This window comes from Molossus molossus, unplaced genomic scaffold (assembly GCF_014108415.1).
Source record: "Molossus molossus isolate mMolMol1 unplaced genomic scaffold, mMolMol1.p scaffold_m16_p_20, whole genome shotgun sequence".
Taxonomy (NCBI): domain Eukaryota; kingdom Metazoa; phylum Chordata; class Mammalia; order Chiroptera; family Molossidae; genus Molossus; species Molossus molossus.
The window spans coordinates 37,707,051-37,728,850 of NW_023425356.1; the positions used below are offsets into that span (position 1 = coordinate 37,707,051).

General features: G+C 39.6%; 1 protein-coding gene across 3 annotated transcripts; it reads left to right on the forward strand.

The window, feature by feature from the left end:
* Positions 1-68: 68 nt before the first annotated feature.
* On the forward strand, positions 69-18,565 carry TATDN3 (TatD DNase domain containing 3). 3 transcript variants are annotated; one of them, XM_036273427.1, is made up of 10 exons: positions 69-158; positions 1,650-1,682; positions 2,590-2,663; positions 2,870-2,954; positions 6,557-6,619; positions 7,522-7,631; positions 7,798-7,853; positions 10,087-10,199; positions 15,693-15,773; positions 18,310-18,565. In XM_036273427.1, the coding sequence occupies exons 1-10, from the start codon at positions 93-95 to the stop codon at positions 18,451-18,453; spliced, it is 825 nt and encodes a 274-aa protein (XP_036129320.1). In that variant the 5' UTR covers positions 69-92; the 3' UTR covers positions 18,454-18,565. The 3 variants fall into 3 exon arrangements, with proteins under 3 accessions (XP_036129320.1, XP_036129321.1, XP_036129322.1); XM_036273428.1 differs by having other exon boundaries at positions 15,696-15,773; XM_036273429.1 differs by lacking the exon at positions 7,522-7,631 and having other exon boundaries at positions 10,085-10,199.
* The last annotated feature ends 3,235 nt before the right edge of the window (positions 18,566-21,800 follow it).

The window sequence follows — 21,800 nt, forward strand, 5'->3', positions numbered from 1 at the left end:
AGCGAGTCCCTGGAGGAAGGTGCCCGCGTGTGGCCGGAAACTCCGTCCGCGGCCGCAGCAAGGTTCCGGCTGAGGGTACGCCGGCCGCGGCGATGGGGTCGGAGGGCGTAGGGCTGGTGGACTGCCACTGTCACCTCTCCGCGCCGGACTTCGACCGCGTATGTGTCGGCAAGGCCGGGCGGGTGGAAGCGGGGGCACCCCGTCCTTTTTCTTCAGGTTCCCTTTGCTTTCCTCTCTTAGCACGGAGCCCCAGATCCACCCAGGCCGGTGTGACTTGCTCCTGACTCCCTATTTAACTGCAGTCGTACTGATTTTCCTTTCTGATCCAGAACAGCCTAAGTCCTCTGACTCCACGTCTATTTGCTGTTGCCGGTTACTGGAGTTCTTCCTCTACCCCGGCTGACTCTGCTTTCCCCGAAACCGGGGCACGCTCCGAAGCAAACAAAGAACAGTACACACAAGATCAGAGTTCCAAAGTGTTTTACCCGCTCCATTCGAAACTGGAGGCTCATAGTAGAGAAGGAAGAGCGGAGTCGGGGGGCGGGGGGGCCAACAAGAAGGCGGGTGTGCGGAGGAGAAGAAAGCTGGCGGGTTCAATTGCTACCACAATGTTGGATGGAGCCTGATGAGCTAGAAAGAGAGAGGCATGGAACAAGACTTAAGAGGTTTGCAGGTGAGGTAGGTCAGTAAGGAGTTTGGATTTCATTAGAACAGTAGTGTGAATCTAATAAAGGGTTGGGGCGGGGGGTTAAAGAGTGACAAGATCTTATATCCATTTAAAAACTATTTTGCCGATGTGTGGCCAATGGATAGAGGAGAGCGAGGGGTGGAGGCTAGAAGACCAATTTGGAAGCTTTTGCAGTATACTGATAAGAGATGATTGTGGTTGCAGAGGAGTTTGAGAGAATTAGATGGATTCAAGGTATATTTTAGAGATAAGATCCATATTTTATGCTGGGGGGTTCCCTGAAGAGGACTTGATGCTGAAGGGAGGATGGTGGTGCTATGTACTGAGATAAGGGAAGACAGGTTGGGGAGAAAATAGAGTTATATTTGGAACATGCTGAAGCTGAATATCCAAGTGAAGATGTCATATAGTCATTCTTCAATGTGAATCTTGGGTTTTGGAAAGAATAATAGGCTGGGGATGACAATTGAGGACTTTAGCATAATAATGATATTTAAACCCATGGATAAGATCACTTAAGATGACTACCGAGAGAGGAGCTTAGGGGTCCTGAAATCAGGTAGGGGAGAGCCAGTCAAGGAGACTGAAAGGTAGCAGCCAGTAAGAGAGTGGTTTTTGCAGGAGAGTGGTGTTGCAGAGGCCATGAGTGGAAAATATTTCAGGAAGAAAGGAGTAGACAAGTGAGAAGCTCTTAAATGCTGCTGAAGGGTAGAGTAAGAGGAAGACAGAGAAATGCCCTTTACATTTGACAATAACAGTTTCTGTTTTACTGGAGTGGAAACAGATGCCAGATTTTACTAAGAGAATGAAAGAAGAAACAGAAGGTAGGTCAGTCAGTGTAGGATCTTCACTTTCCACCACACTGTTCCTTGCCATCATTGTCATTTATGGTGCCTGATATTCATAGCCAAAGTTACTTGTATCCATCTAAAATAATTGTGATACCTTATGTTTATTTTAGGATCTGGATGATGTGTTGGAGAAAGCCAAGAAAGTAAGTCAGTATCTATAATTAATTGCCTGTTTTTTGTTTTCCTACTAATTTCAAGCTAGAACAGCATGATATTTAGATATGCTGTGTTGATGCTTCAGTAATAAGTTGCAATTATTAAGTGTTTACTATGTGACAGATACTGACCTAAGCCCTTTCTGTACATTATTTCATTTAATGTTTCACAACAACCTTCTGAGGAAGCTACTGTTTTTTTGCCAACCATTGCCCATTTTATAGATGAGGAAACTAAGGCCTAGAGATTAACTTGTCCAGAGACACCCTGCTAGTAAAATGATGCAGACAAGATAGCCTGAACTGAAAACATATTCCCCCAGTCATCATACTTACCAGCAATGTGGAACAGATCAGTACATCTGTCGATTCTAAAGTTAATGTTACTATGGAGATCTTGGAGAAATTATTACAATTTTCTGAAACATTTTCATTTGTTTGGACAAAGTTATTAATTTTTGGAAGTTTTTATGAAATTCATTATAACTGGCATTTCATGGTCTTCTCCAAAAGTATTAGAAGTAGCTGCCAGTACATTTTAATATACGAGCATTTTTCACTATGACAGACTAATTAGGAGTGTGGGCTTTGGAATTACGCAGGTCTAATGATGTTGGGCAAATTATTTGACTCCATCCAAAATTCTGTCTCTTGATCTATACAGTGGATTATAGCAACGCCTACCTCATAAGGTTGTGTAGATTAATTGTAGTAATGTTTATGTTCACAGAACATAGTACCAAAAACATAGTAAGCACTCAGTGAAAGCCATTATGATTATACTGATGGAGTATGAATGAGCAAGAATAACTACAAGCACAGAAAACTTTACATTTGATTGATTATATTAGATGTATATTGCTTGAGATTCTAACTATATTCTTTTTTGTTGCAGGCCAATGTTATGGCTCTTGTGGTGGTTGCTGAACATTCAGGAGAATTTGAAAAGATTATACAGCTTTCAGAAAGGTGCTGCTTCTCATTAAGAACTTAAAAAGTTGCTAATAAGGATGCAGTTATGATGTCATGTTCATAATATCAAAGATTGTCCATTTTTTAAAGAGAATGAGAAGAAAATATTAATATAGCCCTAAAAATGTCTTTCCTACTTATCTTTAGAGTAACATGTCTACCAGTCTAATATTCTGCTTTCTTAATTTATTCTACACTTTTAGATATAATGGGTTTGTCCTGCCATGCTTGGGTGTTCATCCAGTTCAAGGACTTTCACCAGAAGACCAAAGAAGTGTCACATTAAAGGTAATAATCAGATAAAACACAAACCATAAAACATGATAATACCTTTGACTTAGTAATCCTCTTCTTTCTGTTTTTTAGTCTAAAGCAATAATCTAAAAGAAGGAAATACTACCTTCTTTCCCAGAGATGTTTTTTGCAGAAATATTTGTAATAGAGAAAAAGGGGAAACAGCCTAGGGTTCAGAAATAAAGGAATAATTAGCTGGCTTGTAGAGTGTTAAATGTAATGCATTTATTAAAAATGAGGATGATAAGGTTTATGTAGAAACATGGAAACTGTTTGCCATATAATTTAGGGAGAAAAGCAGGATACAAACAGTTTATTCACTATGAGTGACATCATGTAAAAATATATACTATAAGGAAAAGACTACAGAGAAACAGACATGATAGTAGCTGTGATGATTTTGTAGAATTACAAGTGATTTCTTTTTACATTTTTGTTATCATACTGTTATATGGATTTTGCAAAAAGTGATAAAAAGTAGCCAGAGAAAGGAAGATACAAATCATAGATGCAGTAGTGTAAGGGAACAGATGAGTTCCAGTGCACAGTATCTTCTTTGAACATTATCCCTATAGGAGTGTTCTTTATCTATTAAACTGCATGGCTTTCTTTTTTTTTTTAATCCCACACAAGGACACTTTTCCATTGATTTTCAGATAAATGGGAGGGAAGGAGAGAGAGAAACATTGATGTGAGAGAGACACACCGACTGGCTGCCTCCCACACCACCCCAACCAGAGCTGGGGATTGAACCACAACTGAGGTACGTGCCCTTGTCTGGAATTGAACCCGTGACCCTTTGGTCCTTGGGCTGACGCTCTTAACCACTGAGCCAAACAGATCAGGGCTTCCTCTTTTTTTTTTTTTAATTTTTTTAAAGTTGATTTTTAGAGAGAGGAAGGGAGAAGGAGGTAGAGAGAGAGAAACATCCTGCTGCCAACCTGCTGCCTCCTGCATGTCCACTGTCAGGAATCGAACCGGTAACCTTTCAGTGCACAGGACAACACCCAACCAACTGAGCCACACCAGCCAGGGCTAAACTTCATGGCTTTCGTACTCTCTCTAAAAAGATCTCGCTGACTCACTGTAGTCAATATGTCTTATATTTCGGATTTGTCTCCTGTCTTCAGCATCAGGGAGATGCCATTTCTTGAGTGCTTTATTACATAATGGGATCGATAGCCCCATTTTGAAGAAGTAAAGACTTTGTGTTACCTATGAATAAATTAAGATATGAGATTTAGCCCTTCCTGGTTTGGTTCAGCGGTTAGAGCGTTCGCCTGCGGTCCTGAGAGACCCGGGTTCGGTTCCCGCTAAGAGCGCGAACCTCGGTTGCAGTTTGTTCCCGGCCCTGGTCGGTTGTGTAGGTGGCAGCCACTCGATGTGTTCCTTTCACGTCGATGTTTCTCTCTCTCTCTCTGTTCCTCTCTCTTCCTCCCACTCTACCTGAACAAAAAATGGGAAAATGTCCTCGGGTGAGGATAAAAAAAAAAAAAAAAAAAGATATGAGATTTATCTTTTTCCTTTTTTTTGTTAATCCTCACCTGAGGATATTTTTCCATTGATTTTTTTTTTTTTTTAGATAGAGTGGAAGGGAGGGAGGGAGAAAAAGAGAGAAACATCAATGTGAGAGAGTCACACCCATTGGTTGCCTCCCACATGACCTCAACCAGAACCCGGGATCAAATCTGCAACCCAGGTATGTGCCCTTGACTGGAATTGAACCCGTGACCCTTCAGTTTCCAGGCTGACCCTCTAACTGCTGAGCCAAACTAGCCAGGGCAGATTTATCATTTTTTATAATAATGAGTCTGTATTCCTACATTTGAATGCCCCAGGTAGCTCTACTTATTTTGAAACAAAATTACTTTTAATCACTTCAGGTAAAAATAAATACTTATTCTGTAGCTCTCCTGAGCTGTTGACATGATAAAATTTCCCCAGAGAGTTACAATTCCCAAAATGTTGGGGATCATAGCAAGATGGCATTTGTTTCATTTATGTAGAGATTTATAGTAAAAGGCATTCATTAGGTTCATCAGTCAGGTGTTTACTGAGTGCCTGCTGCATTCCAAGCACTAAAGAGTAATATCCCTCTCATGAAACTAGATTCTGGATGGCAGCAAACAATCAACAGCTAGATACATGAACAGGAAAACTAGATAGCACTAAGTGCTTTAAAGACAATAAAACAAGAGTGTGTGATGGGGATTGTGGATGCTGGTTTTTCGACTGTGTAGTCAGGGAAGCCCGCTCTGAGGCAGTGACATTTGAGTTGCTACCTGAATGCTAGAAAGGAATTAACCGAGCAAAGAGAGGCATCAGAGTGTTGTAGGCAGAAGAAACAACCAAGCACAAGGTCCCACGATAGCAGCAAGCTTGCCGTGGTCAAGAAATAGAAAGAGGGCTGATGTGACTAGTCGGACGGGAAGTACTAGTGATGAGATCAGAGGGATTGGGCAGGCATCGCCTCATACAGGGCCTTGTTGGATTTTAGTTTACACCAATGGGGGATTTAAAGTGAGGGCTGACAAGGTGTAATTTATGATTTGAAAAGAACCCCTTCACTATGGTGTGAAGAATGAAATTTGAAGAGGGCAAAAAACAGAGAAGGGCGTATAGTTAGAAGGCTATTGCAGAAGTCCATGTAAGAAATAATAGAACCGTTAGCTGTTAAGGAACACCTCCTCAGGACAGCGTTAATTCCTCTTCATTGATTTACGAGAATGTATTTCTAAGACGTTCATTTACTCTCCCTCATCTTTTCTCTCTCTTGAGGCATAATTGTAAAATCTACTCCTGTTCCTCTACCATCTGTTTTACCTCCTCTTTTTAAATTCTCCCTTGTTCTGATTATCCTCAGTAGAAGTACCTTGCAGTTTACATATCCTGAGACTAAAGTCCTCAAAGTACTTTAAAAGAAGCAAAGTTTCCATATATTTGCCTTTCCCTTACCTTACAAGGGAAACCTCATAGGGCAAATTCTCTAAGCAAGATAGTAATATCATGGAAACTAATGGTACACAGTTACTTTAATAGTTGACAAACAAGCATATATATGATATTTAGTGTTTATATTGTGGAACCCTTAGGACAAAAATAGGCTAAACAGGATTATAAAAACAAAAGAAATCGGTGAAAAGAGTACTAAGCATGTATGGGATTATCACTGTTACAAACTCACAAACCATTAGTACTCTAAGAGGAGAACATAACATAATGCACTCTCCAAAACTCATTTACAAAGGTGCCCCACCTGGTAGCTTTCTTCTCTTTTGCTTAACTGTTCCAGGAAATCACATCAGTCTTCCTAAGTGCCAGGAAGTGCCTCCTAAACAGAAGGAAGTGTTTAATGTCAATCTTTATAAGTAGTTGTGTTCTTGTGACCAGATTGGGTGTGGATGTTACTACTAAGATTTTCAGATAGAAGTGCTCACCGTTCTAGAAGGATTACTATTCCTAGTTCCTCAACTGTTCAAAGGAATAGAATGTATGTAAAGGACACAGTACAGCATAGTGCCTGGCATTTAATAGGTGTTTATAAAATATCAATTTCCTTCTTCTATTTTAACAAATATTCTTTTTTTTTCTCCCAGGATTTGGATGCAGCTTTGCCCATTATCGAGAATTATAAGGATCGATTGTTGGCAGTTGGAGAGGTAAACACCCACTAGCTGATCAGATGACTTCTAATTCAGTCTTTCATGTGATATATGAAAAAGAATCCTTAATATTGGTGATAACTGACTTGGATAATATGTTCACCCCATTCAACCAAATAATTTGTCAATACTTCCTCAATAAGCAAAAGAGCTTGGGTGTGAAACAATAGAACGCCTCATCATAGCCTTATGGTAACGCTTTATTAGCATTTCTATATACTATGCTCTTTTTTTATTCTTCTTAAATACGGATCATCTCTGCAGTTAGTGAAAGTAGTATTTACAAACACACTTTAAATAGGCTAGAGTATAATTAAAGAACATTGTTATGATATTCACAATTAAGTAAAACATTTTTCACTTGATAGTAAATTCCACGTCTAATTAAAGATAAAGATAAAAGATGAGAACAACAGTTAAATTCAGAATATAGATGATAACAGAGCATGCCAAAATACAGGAAGCGGTCATGTATAACCTTTGCTTTCTGAAATGGGGACCAAGTGCAGCTGTGCAGCCCTCGAAGTGTGGCTGGTGCAGACTGAGATGTGCTACAAGTGTAACACACAGAGGGTGTCTTAGTGCCCCGAAGAAAGAATGTAAAGTAACTCAGTACTTTTTATATTGATTATGTGTTGAAATAATAATGCATCATTTTATTATAATAATAGTGATAATGATAATGTTTTAGATATATTGGAAATAAAGTATATTATTAAAATTAATTTCACCTGTTTCTTGTTAGTGTTTTTAATGTGGCTACTAGAAAATGCAAAGTTATGTATGTGGCTTGTAAGTATGGCTCCCATTGTGTTTATCTTGGACAGCGCTGCTCCATTGTATGACTTTCGGGGTTCATCAAACCATAAAAATGTAATTGTTCGACTTTTCTTTTGTAGGTGGGACTAGATTTCTCCCCCAGATTTGCCAGCACTGATGAACAGAAGGAAGTGCAAAGACAAGTCCTAATCAGACAGATCCAATTAGCCAAAAGACTAAAGTTGCCTTTGTAGGTTAATTAATCATCTTTCTAGATTAATAGCTATAGAGCAAATTAAATAATAATTCTTTTGAAATGGAGCTCTAAATTTCTTTTTCCCTGAATTACTTTATTAGAACAAAGATGATATTATCAAATTAAGTACTTAAAAGAAATTTTTTTTGTCGTTTAACAGAAATGTGCACTCACGCTCAGCTGGAAGACCCACCATCAGCCTCTTAAAAGAGCAAGGTATTTAGGCTCCTGCGACAGATGTGCCTGATGTTTAAGTATGGTAATCCCAGTCCATATTCTCATAGAAGAGGCCATGTCTTAATTTGACTTCTTAAACAGAAGGAAATAGGGCAAGGGTGAAGGTGGAAATCAACTAAAGTGATTTTGCAAGTCATCCTACTGTTTATAAGGTTTTCACTGTGATTATGATATTTATCAGGCCAGGAAAAAGCAAATGAAAATTTGGATTAAGCAATTTATATTCCTAAAGTAAAAATATATCTCATAGCATTGCTTTTCAAACTTTTTAAAAGTGCCATCCACAGTAAGAAATATACTTTGATGCTCAATATATACACATATATACCTTTTTGGTATTAAGACTTTATTTTGAGACTCGGTGTATACACATACAGAAAACTGACAAGTTGGGGGGGGCGGGGAAATTTTTTGATAAATATGAAAAAGAGAAAACTGACAAGTTTAAGAAGCAGTTCATTTATGTGTATGTGTTGTATAGGTATATGTGTGTGTGTATCTGAATGCATACATATATAAGCACACACTGGTCAGTCTTGACCCACTAAATTGATTTCATAACACACTGTGGTTGTAACCCATTAAAGGTCACACCTGCCATTCAAAAAACAGTATCAAATAGTGAAGTAGACTGGCCGGTGTGGCTCAGTGGATTGAGCATTATCCCGTGCACCAAGAGGTCACCAGTTTGATTCCCTGTCAGGACACATGTCTGAGTTGCAGGCTCTATCCCTGGTGGAGAGCACGCAGGAGGCAGCTAGTCGATGTCCATTTCTCCTTCTCCTTTCCACTCTCTCTAAAAAAATCAATAAAAACCTATTTTTTTAAATAGTGAAGTAAATGTAATTGCCTGCAACTAGAAAGCAATGTATTTCTTAGTGATGAGTACTGAACCCTTTGGAATCACTGAGAGCATGATTTTTTTTTTTTATTTAATTAATTTATTTTTGTTACAGATGTTTCTCCTTTTTCCCCCACTGATTCCCCACTTCCCCTCCCTCCCCGCCCTGTCCCGAGCTTTGTTGTCCATGTCCATTGTTCATGCATACATGCATATAAGTTCTGTGGTTTATCTCTCCCCCCACCCCCTCTTCTGGGTATTGTCAGTCTGTACCCCACTTCCAGGTCTCTGGGACTACCCCATTCCTCAGACTGTTATGTTCATTATATTCCACAAATAAGTGAGATCATGTGATATTTGTCTTTCTCTGCTTGGCTTGTTTCGCTTAGGATAATATTCTCTAGGTCCCTCCATGTCATCTCAAAGGATAAGAGATCTTTCATTCTTACAGCTGCATAGTACTCCATTGTGTATATGTACCACAGCTTTTTTATCCATTCGTCTACTGAAGGACACTTGGGCTATTTCCAGATCTTAGCTATTGTAAACAGTGCTGCTATGAACATGAGGGTACATATATTCTTTCTGATTGGTGTTTCAGGCTTCTTAGGGTATATTCCTAAAAGTGGGATCACTGGGTCAAATGGCAGTTTAATTTTTAATTTTTTGAGGTAACACCATAGTGTTTTCCATAGTGTCTGCACCAGTCTGCATTCCTTCCAACAGTGTACATGATTTTTATGTAGGCTAAGCAGCCATTCTTTAAGAACTGGAGGCAATTTTATGAAGCTAACAGACTATTCAATTTGTGAGACATTTAGCTCCCCATTTCTTCTTCCACTAGCATTCTTGCTAAGGACTATTTGACTGCTTAAAAATCTTCTATTAGGGCCTGGTTGGTGTGGCTTAGTGGTTGAGCATCAACCCATGAACCAAGACGTTGCTAGTTTGATTCCCTGTCAGGGCACATGCCCAGGTTGGTGGCCCAAACCCCAGTGGGGGGCATGCAGGAAGCAGCCAATCAATGTTTCTATCTCCCTCTTCCTCTCTCTCTCAAATCAATAAAGAAAAAAAAAAGTGTTAAAAAAAATACTATTAGGAACAATAATTTGACAGTTCACCAACTTCTGGGAAATGTTTGATGGTAGAGGAAGATTAAAAATTTGTATTTCAATTTTAATAATTTTATTTTGAAGATTTTTATTTTACTGTTTGAACACTATACATTTACCCATCCTTTAGAAGTCATAGAATCTCATCTTTATATTATGGTGACCAAATTTCTGATCTTTGTTGTTCAATTTGATTAATGGAAAAAGCTCTCACTGAGGAAATAAGTTAGAACTCTGATTTATCTTTTATTTTTGAGAGGTGCTGACAAAGTGCTGCTACATGCTTTTGATGGCCGGCCATCTGTAGCCATGGAAGGAGTAAAAGCTGGATACTTCTTCTCAATTCCTCCTTCTATCATAAGGAGTGGACAGGTAAATTCTTTCGTTAAACTTCATCTTCTCATACTATCATGATTACATTAGATTTATGGTAAGTTTTGAAATCAGATAGTATGAGAATTCCAATTAGCTCTTTTTTTTTTTTTTAAATCTTTATTGTTGGATGTAAAATGTATTACAGATGTTCCACATTTTTCCCCCATTGACCCCTCCTCCCCACTCCCGCCCCCCTCCCACCTTTTCCCACATTATTGTCTGTGTCCATTGGTTATGCATATAAGTTCTTTGGTTTATTTCTTCCCACCACCACGCCCAACCCCTTTCCCTTTGAGGTTTGTCAGTCTAGCAATGAATTTGTACTTCTTAATCCCTTCACCTTTTTCACCCATTCCCCCAACTCCCTTCCCAACTGGCAACCAACAAAATGTTCTCTGTATCTATGAGAATGTTTCTGTTCTACCTGTTCATTTTGTTTGTAGATTCCATTGTTGATAGATCTGTATTCATTGCCATTTTGTTTGTTCATACATTTTATCTTTTTCTTCAAAAAAACCCTTCATCATTTCATATAATAACGGTTTGGTAGTGATGAACTCCTTTAACTTTTTCTTGTCTGGGAAAGTCTTCATATGGCCATCGATTCTAAATGTCAGCTTTGCAGGACAGAGTAATCTTGGTTGTAGGTTCTTGCTTTTCATCACTCTGAATATTTCTTGCCACTCCCTTCTGGCCTGCAAAGTTTCTTTTGAGAAATCAGCTGACAGCCTTATGGGAACTCCCTTGTAGGTAACTAGCTGCCTTTCTCTTGCTGCTTTTAAGATTCTCTCTTTGTCTTGAACCTTTTGCATTTTGATGATGATGTGTCTTGGTGTGGGCCTCTTGGGGTTCATCTTGTTTGGGACTCTCTGTGCTTCCTGGACTTGTACGTCTGTTTCCTTCACCAAGTTAGGAAAGTTTTCTGCCATTATTGTTTCAAACAGGCTTTCGATTTCTTGTTCTTGCTCTTCTCCTTCTGGCACCCCCAAGATGCAAATGTTGGCACGCTTGAAGTTGTCCCAGAGGCTCCTTACTCTATCCTCATTTTTTTGGATTCCTTTTTCTTTTTGCTGTTCTGATTGGGCATTTGTTGCTTCCCTATATTCCAAGTCGATGGTTTGCTCCTTGGATTTACGTACTCTATTATTGAAGCTGTGCAAATTATTCTTTATTTCAGTTAATGCCTCCTTTAATTCTAACTGTGTATCCATGATTTATAACTGGTCCTTTTTTATGCTCTTGAGGCCCTCCCTAAGTTCACTGAGGTTCTCACTAAGTTCACTGAGCATCCTTAAAGCAGTATTTTGAACTCAATATCTGTTAGGTTGCTTATCTCCATTTCGCTTAGTTCTTTTATTGGGGTTTTGTTCTGTTCTTTCATTTGGGACCTGTTTCTTTGTCTCCTCATTTTGGCTGCCTCCCTGTGTTTGTTTCTGTGTATTACTTAATGAGAGGTATGAGGCTCGCTGAGACCAGATGCTGCTCGTTTGAAAGAATTTAGGAAAAACCTGAAGCAGGATCCAAGACAGGCCAATCCTATGGTTAAGCAAGTGGCAACAGCTTGGGTGGGCTTGAAAGTTGGGTGGGGCGGGGCCTCAGGGAGTCAACAGGGCGGGGCTACCAGTGTGAGCCAGGTTGCTGGAGTCCCAGATATGGCTTCTGTCTGCCGCCCCCGGGAAGGGCTCGCCAAAGGAACAAAGGCCTCTTACAGCACGTTTGTCCCCAAGAAAGCCCCCTCTCCAGCCCTCGCTCCAGTGCCAAACAGCTCAGTTCTTCCCTGTATGTCTCTGGTGCCCCTCGAGCTGCCTCCCCTCCAAGCTTAGAGGGAGAGAGTCCGGTAAGTCCGTGCGCGGGCCCTTTAAGGAGCTGCCTGGGGCTCCAGCCGCCTCAGCCTCCCTGAGCCTCAGTTCCCGCTGGTTTTTCCAGCCAGAAGTTATGGGGACTCTCTTCCTGGCACTGGAACCCTGAGCGGGGCACCTGGTGTGGGACGGGCACCCCTCAGTCCTCAGGAAGGACCTTCCCAGCTGAGGTGTCCTCCTGATTTTTATCCGCCACACGTGGGTGTGGGACCAGCCCGTCCCCTCCGCCCCTCCTACTAATCTGGATGTGGCTGCTGCTTTAATTCCGTAGTTGTCGGACTTCCATTCAGCTTGATTTCAGGCGGTTTTGAATGATGGTTGTTCTGTAGTTTAGTTGTAACTTTGATGTGGTTGTTGGGGGATGGGATACCGCGTTTACCTAAGCCGCCATCTTGACCCAACAGTGTCCAATTAGCTCTTTATTTTCAAAATTACTTTGGCTATTCCAAGTCCCTCGCCTTTCCATCTATGTTCGAATCAGCTTGATGACTACAAAAAAAGCTGGCTGGGATTTTTATTGGAATTACATTGAATCTATAGATCAATTTGGGGATAATTGATGTGAACACATTAAATCTCTTTATTTAGATCTTTGATTTCTCTCTTCAGTGTTTTATAATTTTCTACAAATCCTGCACATATTTAGTTAGATTTATCTCTAAGTATTTTATATTTTTCATTCTATTTTAACTGGTACTGGTTTTAAAATTTTAGTTTTCTGTTATTCATTGCTAGTATATAGAAATACAATTATTTTTATATATTAAACTTTTTTCAAGTGACCTTGCTGAATATATATTAGTGCTAGTAGAGTTTTGTAGATTTTTCAGGATATTTTATGTAGACAATTATGTCATCTTTGAATAAAAATATTTACTTTTTCCTTCCCAATATTTGTGCTCTTTATTTCTTTTTATTGCCTCATTTCACTGGATATACAACTACTAGTAGAATGTTGGATAGAAGTAATAAAAGTAGAAACCCTTGCTTTTTTCCTGATCAGGGGAAAGCATTTATCCCATTACTATTTTTTTAAATGTTTTTATTGATTTTTTTTTTTTTTTGAGAGAGAGAGAGGAAGGGAGAGATAGAAACATCTATGTGAGAAACATCCATCCGCCGCCTCCTGCACACCCCCTGCTGGGGATCGAGCCCACTTCTGGGGCACGTGCCCTGATCAGGAATTGAACTGGTGACCTCTTGGTGCATGGGTCAATGCTCAACCACTGAGCCACACCAGCTGGGCTATTCCATTACTATTGAGTATAATATCAGCTTCAGGTTTGTTACAGGGTTAAGGAAGTTCCTTCTCTTTCTAGTCTGCTGAGAGTTTTAATGAAAAATGGTGTTGGATTCTATCAAATTGTTTTTTGACAATATGTTATCCTTTTTATAGTTTCTTAGATAGAGCCTTAGATTATTTGAAACCTTTCCTATTTTCTAATATAAATACTTAATGCAGTAGTTGCATTAACACTAACCACTTATGGTTAAAATCCACAAATCGTAATATATGTTGTATTTTTACTTCTTTCTAAATGTTTTCTAATTTACCTTGTGACTTCCTCTTTGACCATAACAATTACTTAAGAGTGTATTGTTTAATTTCCAATACTTAGGAATTTTCCTGATATCTTTTCATTTCTGATTTCTACTTTAATTCTACTGTGTTCAGGAAACATACATTGTATGATTTTAATTCTTTTAAATTGGTTGAAGTTTGTTTAACGGCCTAGAATATTGCATTTTGGTGAAGAGAACATACACACTTTGAAATAATGTGCATTCTGCTGTTGTAGGCTGAAGTGTTGTAGAAATGTCAATTGATAGTTCAAGATTATTTTTATTTTTCCTACTTTTAGCTTTTGTGGGAAAACTTCTTATTTGGTAGTAATCTTTAGCTGTGGCATGTTTCTTTTTCAGAACTAAAGTACTATTTTCTTCTCATTTTAAAGATTATATTTTTACACTATAGAAAATTGAATCACTTCAGGAAAAAAATTTTAAGTCAATCCAGATCTTACAACTCAGAGACAATAATTGTTAACATTCTTTCAAATAAAATAAGAAGATAACCTTATTCTTTTTGTTTTTAGTTAGCTTCATGGCTATTTGTCTCAAATACGGACATATTTCATTTTTATTTATTTATTTATTTATTTATTTTGTTTTTGGGTTGTGTTTTTTTGGTACGTGCCCCTAGCGGGAACTGAATCCAAGACTCTCTGGTCCGCAGGCCAACAAACACTCCAGCCACTGAGCCAAACCAGCCAGGGCACATATCTCATTTTTAAAATGATTGCATAATGTTTCATAATGTGCTTGTAGCAGAATTTATTTAAACATTACCTAAGTAAAGGTTAGGTTATTTCTGATTTTCCAGTTACAAACAGTGCTCAGTGAATACCTTTGTATATCCACAATACACTTGTGCGGTTATGCCCTATAAATGGAATTACCAAGTAAAGGATGTAAATTTTTATTATTTTAATCCTCACTCAAGGATATTTTTCTATTTATCTTCAGATTGAGTAGGAGGGAGAGAGAGAGGAAGAGACATCGATGTGAGAGAGACACATCGACTAGTTGCCTCCTGCATGACCCTGGACCCCGACTGGGGCTGGGGAGGAACCACAATCGAGGTATGTGCCCTTGACCAGAGTCAAACCTGCAGCTCACTGGTCTGCGGGCCGGCGCTTTAACCAGCCATGGTGAGGATGTAAATTTAAATTTCTGGTTAAACTGTCACATTTTCTTAAAGAAATTTATACTACTTTAACTTTTATCTCCCAGCAGTGCATGAGCATACCTGTTTCTGTGCTTTTGAAATTTTAATCTTAAAATAATATATTATAATAATATTTCATTCTGCATCATGTGTCTCCCTCCCATTTTTTACTTTAAAAGTGCAGTGGCAGTAAAAGAACTCACTGAGTTCATTGCAGTCTTTATAATCCAGACAGAAAGTTATAAATAATAAAACCATCTACTACCCAATCTAAAATGTGCATATAAACTTTGGATTTATAAACACAAAGCCTTGAGTGACTTAAAGTGAATAGTAGAAAGAAACACTGAGTGTGGTAAAGAAACAGCAGAAGTCTCTTAGATCTTTTAGTGTGCTGTTGATATCAGGTGTATGAATTTCTTGCTGGGTGTGCTATTGGTTACTACTGCTCAGGTCCCTGGAGGCTTTGGATAATTTTTGGCAATGAATGTTTCTATTTAAATCTGTTAGTGATAGAATGATGATAATATAGTGATTATTTATTAATAGAATATTAAAGCATGAACTTTAAGCTCTTGCAGAGTAGAATGTGTTGGCATGTGGGTTTAATGTTCCTTTTTTTATCTTTATTACTCATGTTTTAAACCAACTAGCCTCACCCTGCTGGTGTGGCTCAGTGGATTGAGTGTTTTCCCAGGAACTGAGAGGTCCCAGTTCCATTCCCTATCAGAGCACATGCCCAGGTTGCAGGCTGTATCCCTGGTAGGAAGCGTGCAGGAGGCAGCCAATTGATGTATCTTTCTCATATCGATGTTTCTATCTCTCCCTTTCTCTCTCTGTAAAAACTTAATAAAAACTTTTTAAATAAATAAACAAACTTACTAGCCTTCTCTTTCTTCTAAGAAGCAGAAACTTGTGAAACAGTTGCCTTTAACCTCAATTTGCTTGGAAACAGATTCACCTGCACTAGGACCAGAAAAACAGGTAAATGATTTTCTAATTTCTACATTATTTAGATTATATCTTTCATTTGAGCTATTTCCAATTTAGCTGTGTTTGCCATTACAGTATAAATACAATGGAATCCTATTTTTGTGCTAGGTTGAGAGCTTATATTAACTTAATTTCAGGTCTTTTCTAAATATAATTGTTATGCCCCAAAGAATATTTTTTGATATGGAGCATGTCCTCATTTATGTAATAATGAAAGCCAGACCAGTGTAGCAAAAAACTCATTGTTGAGAGTCAGAAAGACTTGGATTCAAATCCTGTCTCTGCTACCTTCTAGCTGTGTGACTTTGGGCAAGTTACTAATCTTTCTGAAACTTTCTTCATTTATAAAATGTGGGCAAAATAATAATAAAATACTTTAAAATATTATAGTAAGAATTAAATGGAGAAATGTATATGAAAATGCCTAGTAGTATCTGGTATATAGTAAGATGCACAATAAATGTTTTTCTTCTTCTAATTAAATTGTTATAATAAGGCTCTGTTTCTTCCAGTACACGTACTGATATAGTCATAGATTTACTTATATGATCTTTGCTGTACTCTTGTTACTGTAGGCCATGAAGAATTATGTTTAAATATTGCTACTATTTTAAATTATAATTTTTTGAAAGGAGGCCATAGTATCAGCTTTATTTGCTTTAGACAGTACCTGTTTCAGTCTCTTCCCAATGTGCAGTTTACTAAGTATCCCAACTGCCCATCAGATCTGTGTCTCCATGTGCACCAACTCAGAGATCTGATACTCAAGATTTAGAGATTTGGGACCAATAGTGATGTGATTGTTAATAAACAATGATTATTTGTAATTGCAATGTGAGTTTTGTTCACTAATATCCAATTAGTTATATGTTTGTATGAATCAGCTTTAATAAGAATATAGAAGACAGAGGGATGAGAAAATAGAGGATCACGACTCCAGTATTTTTATTTGTTTGGTTATAAGATAGAACAGTACAGAAATGCCTTTCTGATTGATGTAAAATAGAAGGAAAAGGACCTAGCATTTTTTTCCCTAAACAGAAATGAATTTCAAGTGCTGTTATAACTCAATTTTATATTTGTATTTAGTTGATTTGATAAAATTGTGAGTTTCTGGCGTAGTGCCTTACACATAGTAGATACTAAAAAATATTTATTGAAAAACTGAATTTTTAGCTGAATATGCTTTTTGTTAAGTAAAATGTGCTTTTCTAGAAAATCAGAAATCACAGAAAATCATAAACAAGAAAGTAACCATCTGCCACTGAAAGGTTACCACTATAGTGTGGTGTCAGGAACGTTAACCCTGGTGTCAGTTTGTATAGGTTTAAACCTCAGCCGGGCTACTTACCAGCTGTTTAGGGTCCCTTCTTGTCTCTAAAAAGGGATGCTAATGATAACAGTACCTATCTCATAGAACTGTTTTGAGGATTAAGTGATGAGAAGTTCCCTGAAAAGCTTAGAACAAAACCTCTCCTACAGTAAGCACTAAATAAATGCAAATATGTGTGTCCTTCCAGACTTTTTATATTCACACATACTTATGTATCTACAGTTCATAAAAATAGGGCTAGTCTGAACACATCATTTTATAACTTGTTTTATGTGGTGAGCATCTGAAAATGTCAATAAATATACTTTTCCTCATCATATTTAATAACTGCACAATATTCCAGTGTGTGAATCTACCATAATATATTTAACCTTGATATTGTGATTTGGGTTGTTGTCAATCAGTATCATAAACAATATGATGAATGTCCTTGAGCATAAATCTTGGTGTACATTGTTTTCTTAGGCCACATTATCAGGTTATTTTTTTTAACCTTAAGAATTTTTTTATTCCTCTGAGCATGATCATCCTGAGTAGATAACTTAATAATATATTTCACAAAATCTAAATTCACAGTCTAAATGATTATAGATGCAACACTGTTTTGTGACCATTAGAAAAAGAAAAAAAAACACTGCCAATTATACTATGGCATGTCACTGAGTCTCGGTAAAATATGTATCAATTTCAGAGATGTTAAAATAGGAGGAAATGCATCTTGACTCAGTGAGGTACCAGTACATACTCTGTTTAGTCTTCCAGGTGGCATTTCTTGACTCAAACTGTGATATGGCCCGTGAGGCGAAGGAGCCAAGCAGCAGAGCAGTGACTTTACAAGCACTCAGTTAAGCAGCCAACCAAAGGACAGTTAATCCATCAGTCGTGCAAGTCGCCAAGTGTCCACTATTTGCAGACTGCTAGATGCTGGGACTGCAATTGTTAATACCCCAGGGCTCTTTTTAAGAGCACCATAGACTTGCAGTCAATGTCGTAGCTATAGCTTCTAAGCTGAAGTGCAGGACTTTCTTCCCAGCCTCACAATCCCCTCAACCTCCCCATTCCCATAAAACAAAAGAATAAAGAGCTTATCAGTTGTTTTTATCAACCTGTTTTCTTCTGTTATATCTACAGTCTTCAAGGATTGCTTCTATTGACAGTCATGTTCGATTTAGTGTCTGCTTTGTTCTGTTACAGGTACGGAATGAACCCCGAAACATTTCCATTTCAGCGGAATATATTGCCCAGGTGAAAAGAATCTCAGTGAAAGAAGTCATAGAAGTGACAACACAGAATGCACTGACGCTGTTCCCCAGGCTTCAGCACCTGCTCCAGAAATAGCTTCAAAACCAAATCAGCTGCAGGGGGCAGCTGGTTAATAGTCTGAACTGAAGAATCCATTATACAGGGATTGAGAAGATTATACATTTATTTATTTTATTTTTCTTCTTTATTGATTTTAGAGAGAGGAAGGAGAGGGAGAGAGACAGACAGAAACATCGATGAGAGAGAACATCAATTGGCTGCTTCCTGCATGCCCCCCACTGGGGATCGGGCCCAGAACCTGAGCATGTGCCCTGACTGGGAATTGAACTGGAGACCTCTTGGTGAATGGTTCAGTGCTCAACCACTGAGCCACACTGGCCAGGCCCAGTTTTATTTCTAAGAGAACTATTTTTCTAAAACTATAATCTTCGCCCTCGTTGGTTTGGCTCAGTGGTTAGAGCGTCGGCCTGCGGTCCATAGAGACCCAGGTTCAGTTCCCGCTAAGGGCGCATACCTCGGTTGCAGTTTGTCCCAGGCCCTGGTTGGGCCGTGCAGTAGGCAATTACTCAATGTGTCCCTTTCACATTGATGTTTCTCTCTCTCTCTCTCTCCCTCCCTTCCTCTCTCTCTCTCCCTTCTACTCTATCAAAACAAAAAATGGAAAAATGTCCTCGGGTAAGAATTAACAAAAAATAAACTATAATCTTCTTGCCCGGCTGATGTGGCTCAGTGGTTGAGTGCTGACCCATGCACAAGAGGTCACCAGTTTGATTCCCAGTCAGGGCACATGCCCAGGTTGTGGGCCCAATCCCCAGAGTGGGGCATGCTGGAGGCAGCTAATTGATGTTCTCTCTCATCAATGTGTCTATCTCTCTCCCTCTCCCTTCCTTTCTCTTTAAAATCAATAAAGAAAAGAAATAAAACAGGGCTTGGATCCTGAAACCCTGGATTCTAATTCTACCTTGCACTGCTATTCAATTAACGGAGTCCTAGCAGGTGACCGGGAAGCACCGCTGCTTCTCACTTGCCCCATGAAACAGAACCACCACGCGCTGAGAGCATTTCCTCTGGACAGGGGGGGCCCGCAGGAGGGAGTGGGTGCTGCTGTGATGGCATGGAGCGGGACAGAGCTCCATCCTTCGTCACCTGTCTTACTTCCCACCGGACAAGTCTAGCAGAAGGAGACCTTGTCATTTCTTACGCTATCAGAAATCTTCTGCCCTGGCCAGGTAGCTCAGTTGGTTAGAGTGTCATCCTGATACGCCAAGGTTGTGGGTTCGATCCCTGGTCAGGGCATAGACAAGAATCAGTCAATGAATGCATAAATAAGTGAAACAGCAAAGAGATCTCTCTTTCAAATCAATTTAAACCAATGGATATAGACAACAATGGTAGAGAGCCGGGGGTGGGACCGGGAGGAGGGTGTCTAGGGGGGAAAAGAGAAACATCCGTAACAAAAATTAATTAATTAAAATGTTTTAAATCTTTGGTATAAAAAGTTCTGTGGATGGATGGTGGTAATGGTAGCAAAACAACGTAAGTGTACACAATGGCATTGAACTATACACTTATTAAGACAGTAAATTTCAAATGAAGTTAGTCACAGGAAGGAGCGGGGCTGAGCTGACTTCTTTCTGGTGAGGTGGGCAGCCTGGTGGGGCTGCCTGAGCTGCAGGCTCTGCCCAGGACTGGCCGCTGTCTTCGTGCCTCTAAGTCAGTGGCATGAATTGGGCTTTCTCACCCTCCTGCAGACTATGAACCATCCACTACTCTGTAAGTTCCTTTTCTTCTTAAATTAGCCAAAGTTGGTTTGTGTTGCTTGCATCTTTAAGAACCCGGCTTGAGAGGAGATGCATCCCCTGAAGTAGGTGTCCCAGAGAGACGGTAGGGAAAATGAGGAAGCGGGAAGGAGGAAGAGAAGGAAATCTGAGACCAGAGCCTGGCTTGCTTTCCAGGCAGCAAAATACGATAATTTTAAGGGGTGAGATAACTGTTGGTCCATAGCAGATGGTAATCAATGTTGTGAAAGCATTTGTTTTTATTTAAAATTTTTAATGTTGACATAATTGCAGGTCTCCCCCTTGTCCCCACACTTTGCCCACCTCCCCCCACCCCCGCTTCCCCCTTCCTTGGCCTTTACCAAACTATTGTTTGTATCCATCGGGCATGCGTATATGTTCTTTAGATCATCCTTGCACCTCTTTATCCAGTCACTCCAGCCTGTTCCCCCCGGGTCCTGGCCGGCTGTCCCATGTGTCCATGCTTCCGGTTCCAGTCTGTCTGTCAGTTTTTTGTTCACTCCATTCCACATATTGGTGAGATCATATGGGATTTGCTCTTTGACAAGAATGTGTGCTGATTTGGGGGCAGCCCAAAGGGTACACTGCAATGAACATTTTTATTCTTTTTATTGTTGTTAATCCTCACCCGAAGATAGTTTTCCATTGATTTTTTTAGGTAGAGTGGAAGGGGAAGGAAAGGAGGGAGGGAAGGAGGGAAAGAGAGAGAGAGAGAGAAACATTTATGTGAAAGAGACACATCAATTAAACCTGCAACCCAGGTACGTGCCCTTGGCCAGAATCGAACTGCAAACCTTTGGTCTGCAGGCCAACGCTCTAACTGCTGAGCCAAACCAGCCAGGGCAACAATTTCATTTTTTTTCTCCACTTTTGCTGTATTTGTGGGGTCTCTTACCCTATGAGGCAGAGCCCATCTTCAACTCTACCTGGTCCTTCCCTTTGGACACATCTTGCATGCCAGCAAAGAACAGCAGCCCCCTGCCTGGCCTGCAAGACCCTCTCCGGGGAAGAGGCATTGGACGTTGGCAGCTCCAGCAGCAATGGCAGGCCACACGAGTCTTTTCTGAGTGCCAGGGATGCCACAGGAAGCCTTCCTGCACAGGCCTCATCTTGGGAACTCACTGCTGTCTGCAGACAGCTCTGCAGGGAGCCCGAGCAAAAATGGAGGGAGCTGCATGTCTGTTCATCCATGTTTGCTGAGGAACACGTGCATCAGCAGACGTGAAACACTCCTGGGAGGGGAGGTGTCTGGACTCACTGCAATTTCACGTAGGGTCAGAGTCTGAAGTACAGTTTTGACTTTTGAGTTTCTGGTTCTAGCCCCAGACTGTTAGAAGATGTACAGAGGAGGACAAAGTAGAAATACCTAGGAGGGAAAGTGGGTGGGGGAGGGGAAACTTCCAGGAGAAGGTGGTATTTAAACTAAAGGTAGCCAGGTGAAGTGGGTAACAAAGCAGAGAACTGCAGGTAGTTCTATAAAACTACAGGTTCCTGAGGAAGGAGGTAGGAGAGGATTATAGAGAAGTGAGATCGGAAGGTTGTTAAATGTTTTATACTTAACCTGACACTCATTTACTGTGTTTACTCCCTATGGTTCATCTTAGATTGAGCCAAAGAAATGAT

Coding starts and splice junctions, on each gene's coding strand:
- TATDN3 (XM_036273427.1), top strand. CDS start 93: ATGGGGTCGGAGGGCGTAGGGCTGGTGGACTGCCACTGTCACCTCTCC. Junction 2,955..6,556: donor AAAGAAGTGTCACATTAAAG/GTAATAATCAGA, acceptor TTTTTCTCCCAG/GATTTGGATGCAGCTTTGCC. Junction 15,774..18,309: donor CACTAGGACCAGAAAAACAG/GTAAATGATTTT, acceptor GTTCTGTTACAG/GTACGGAATGAACCCCGAAA.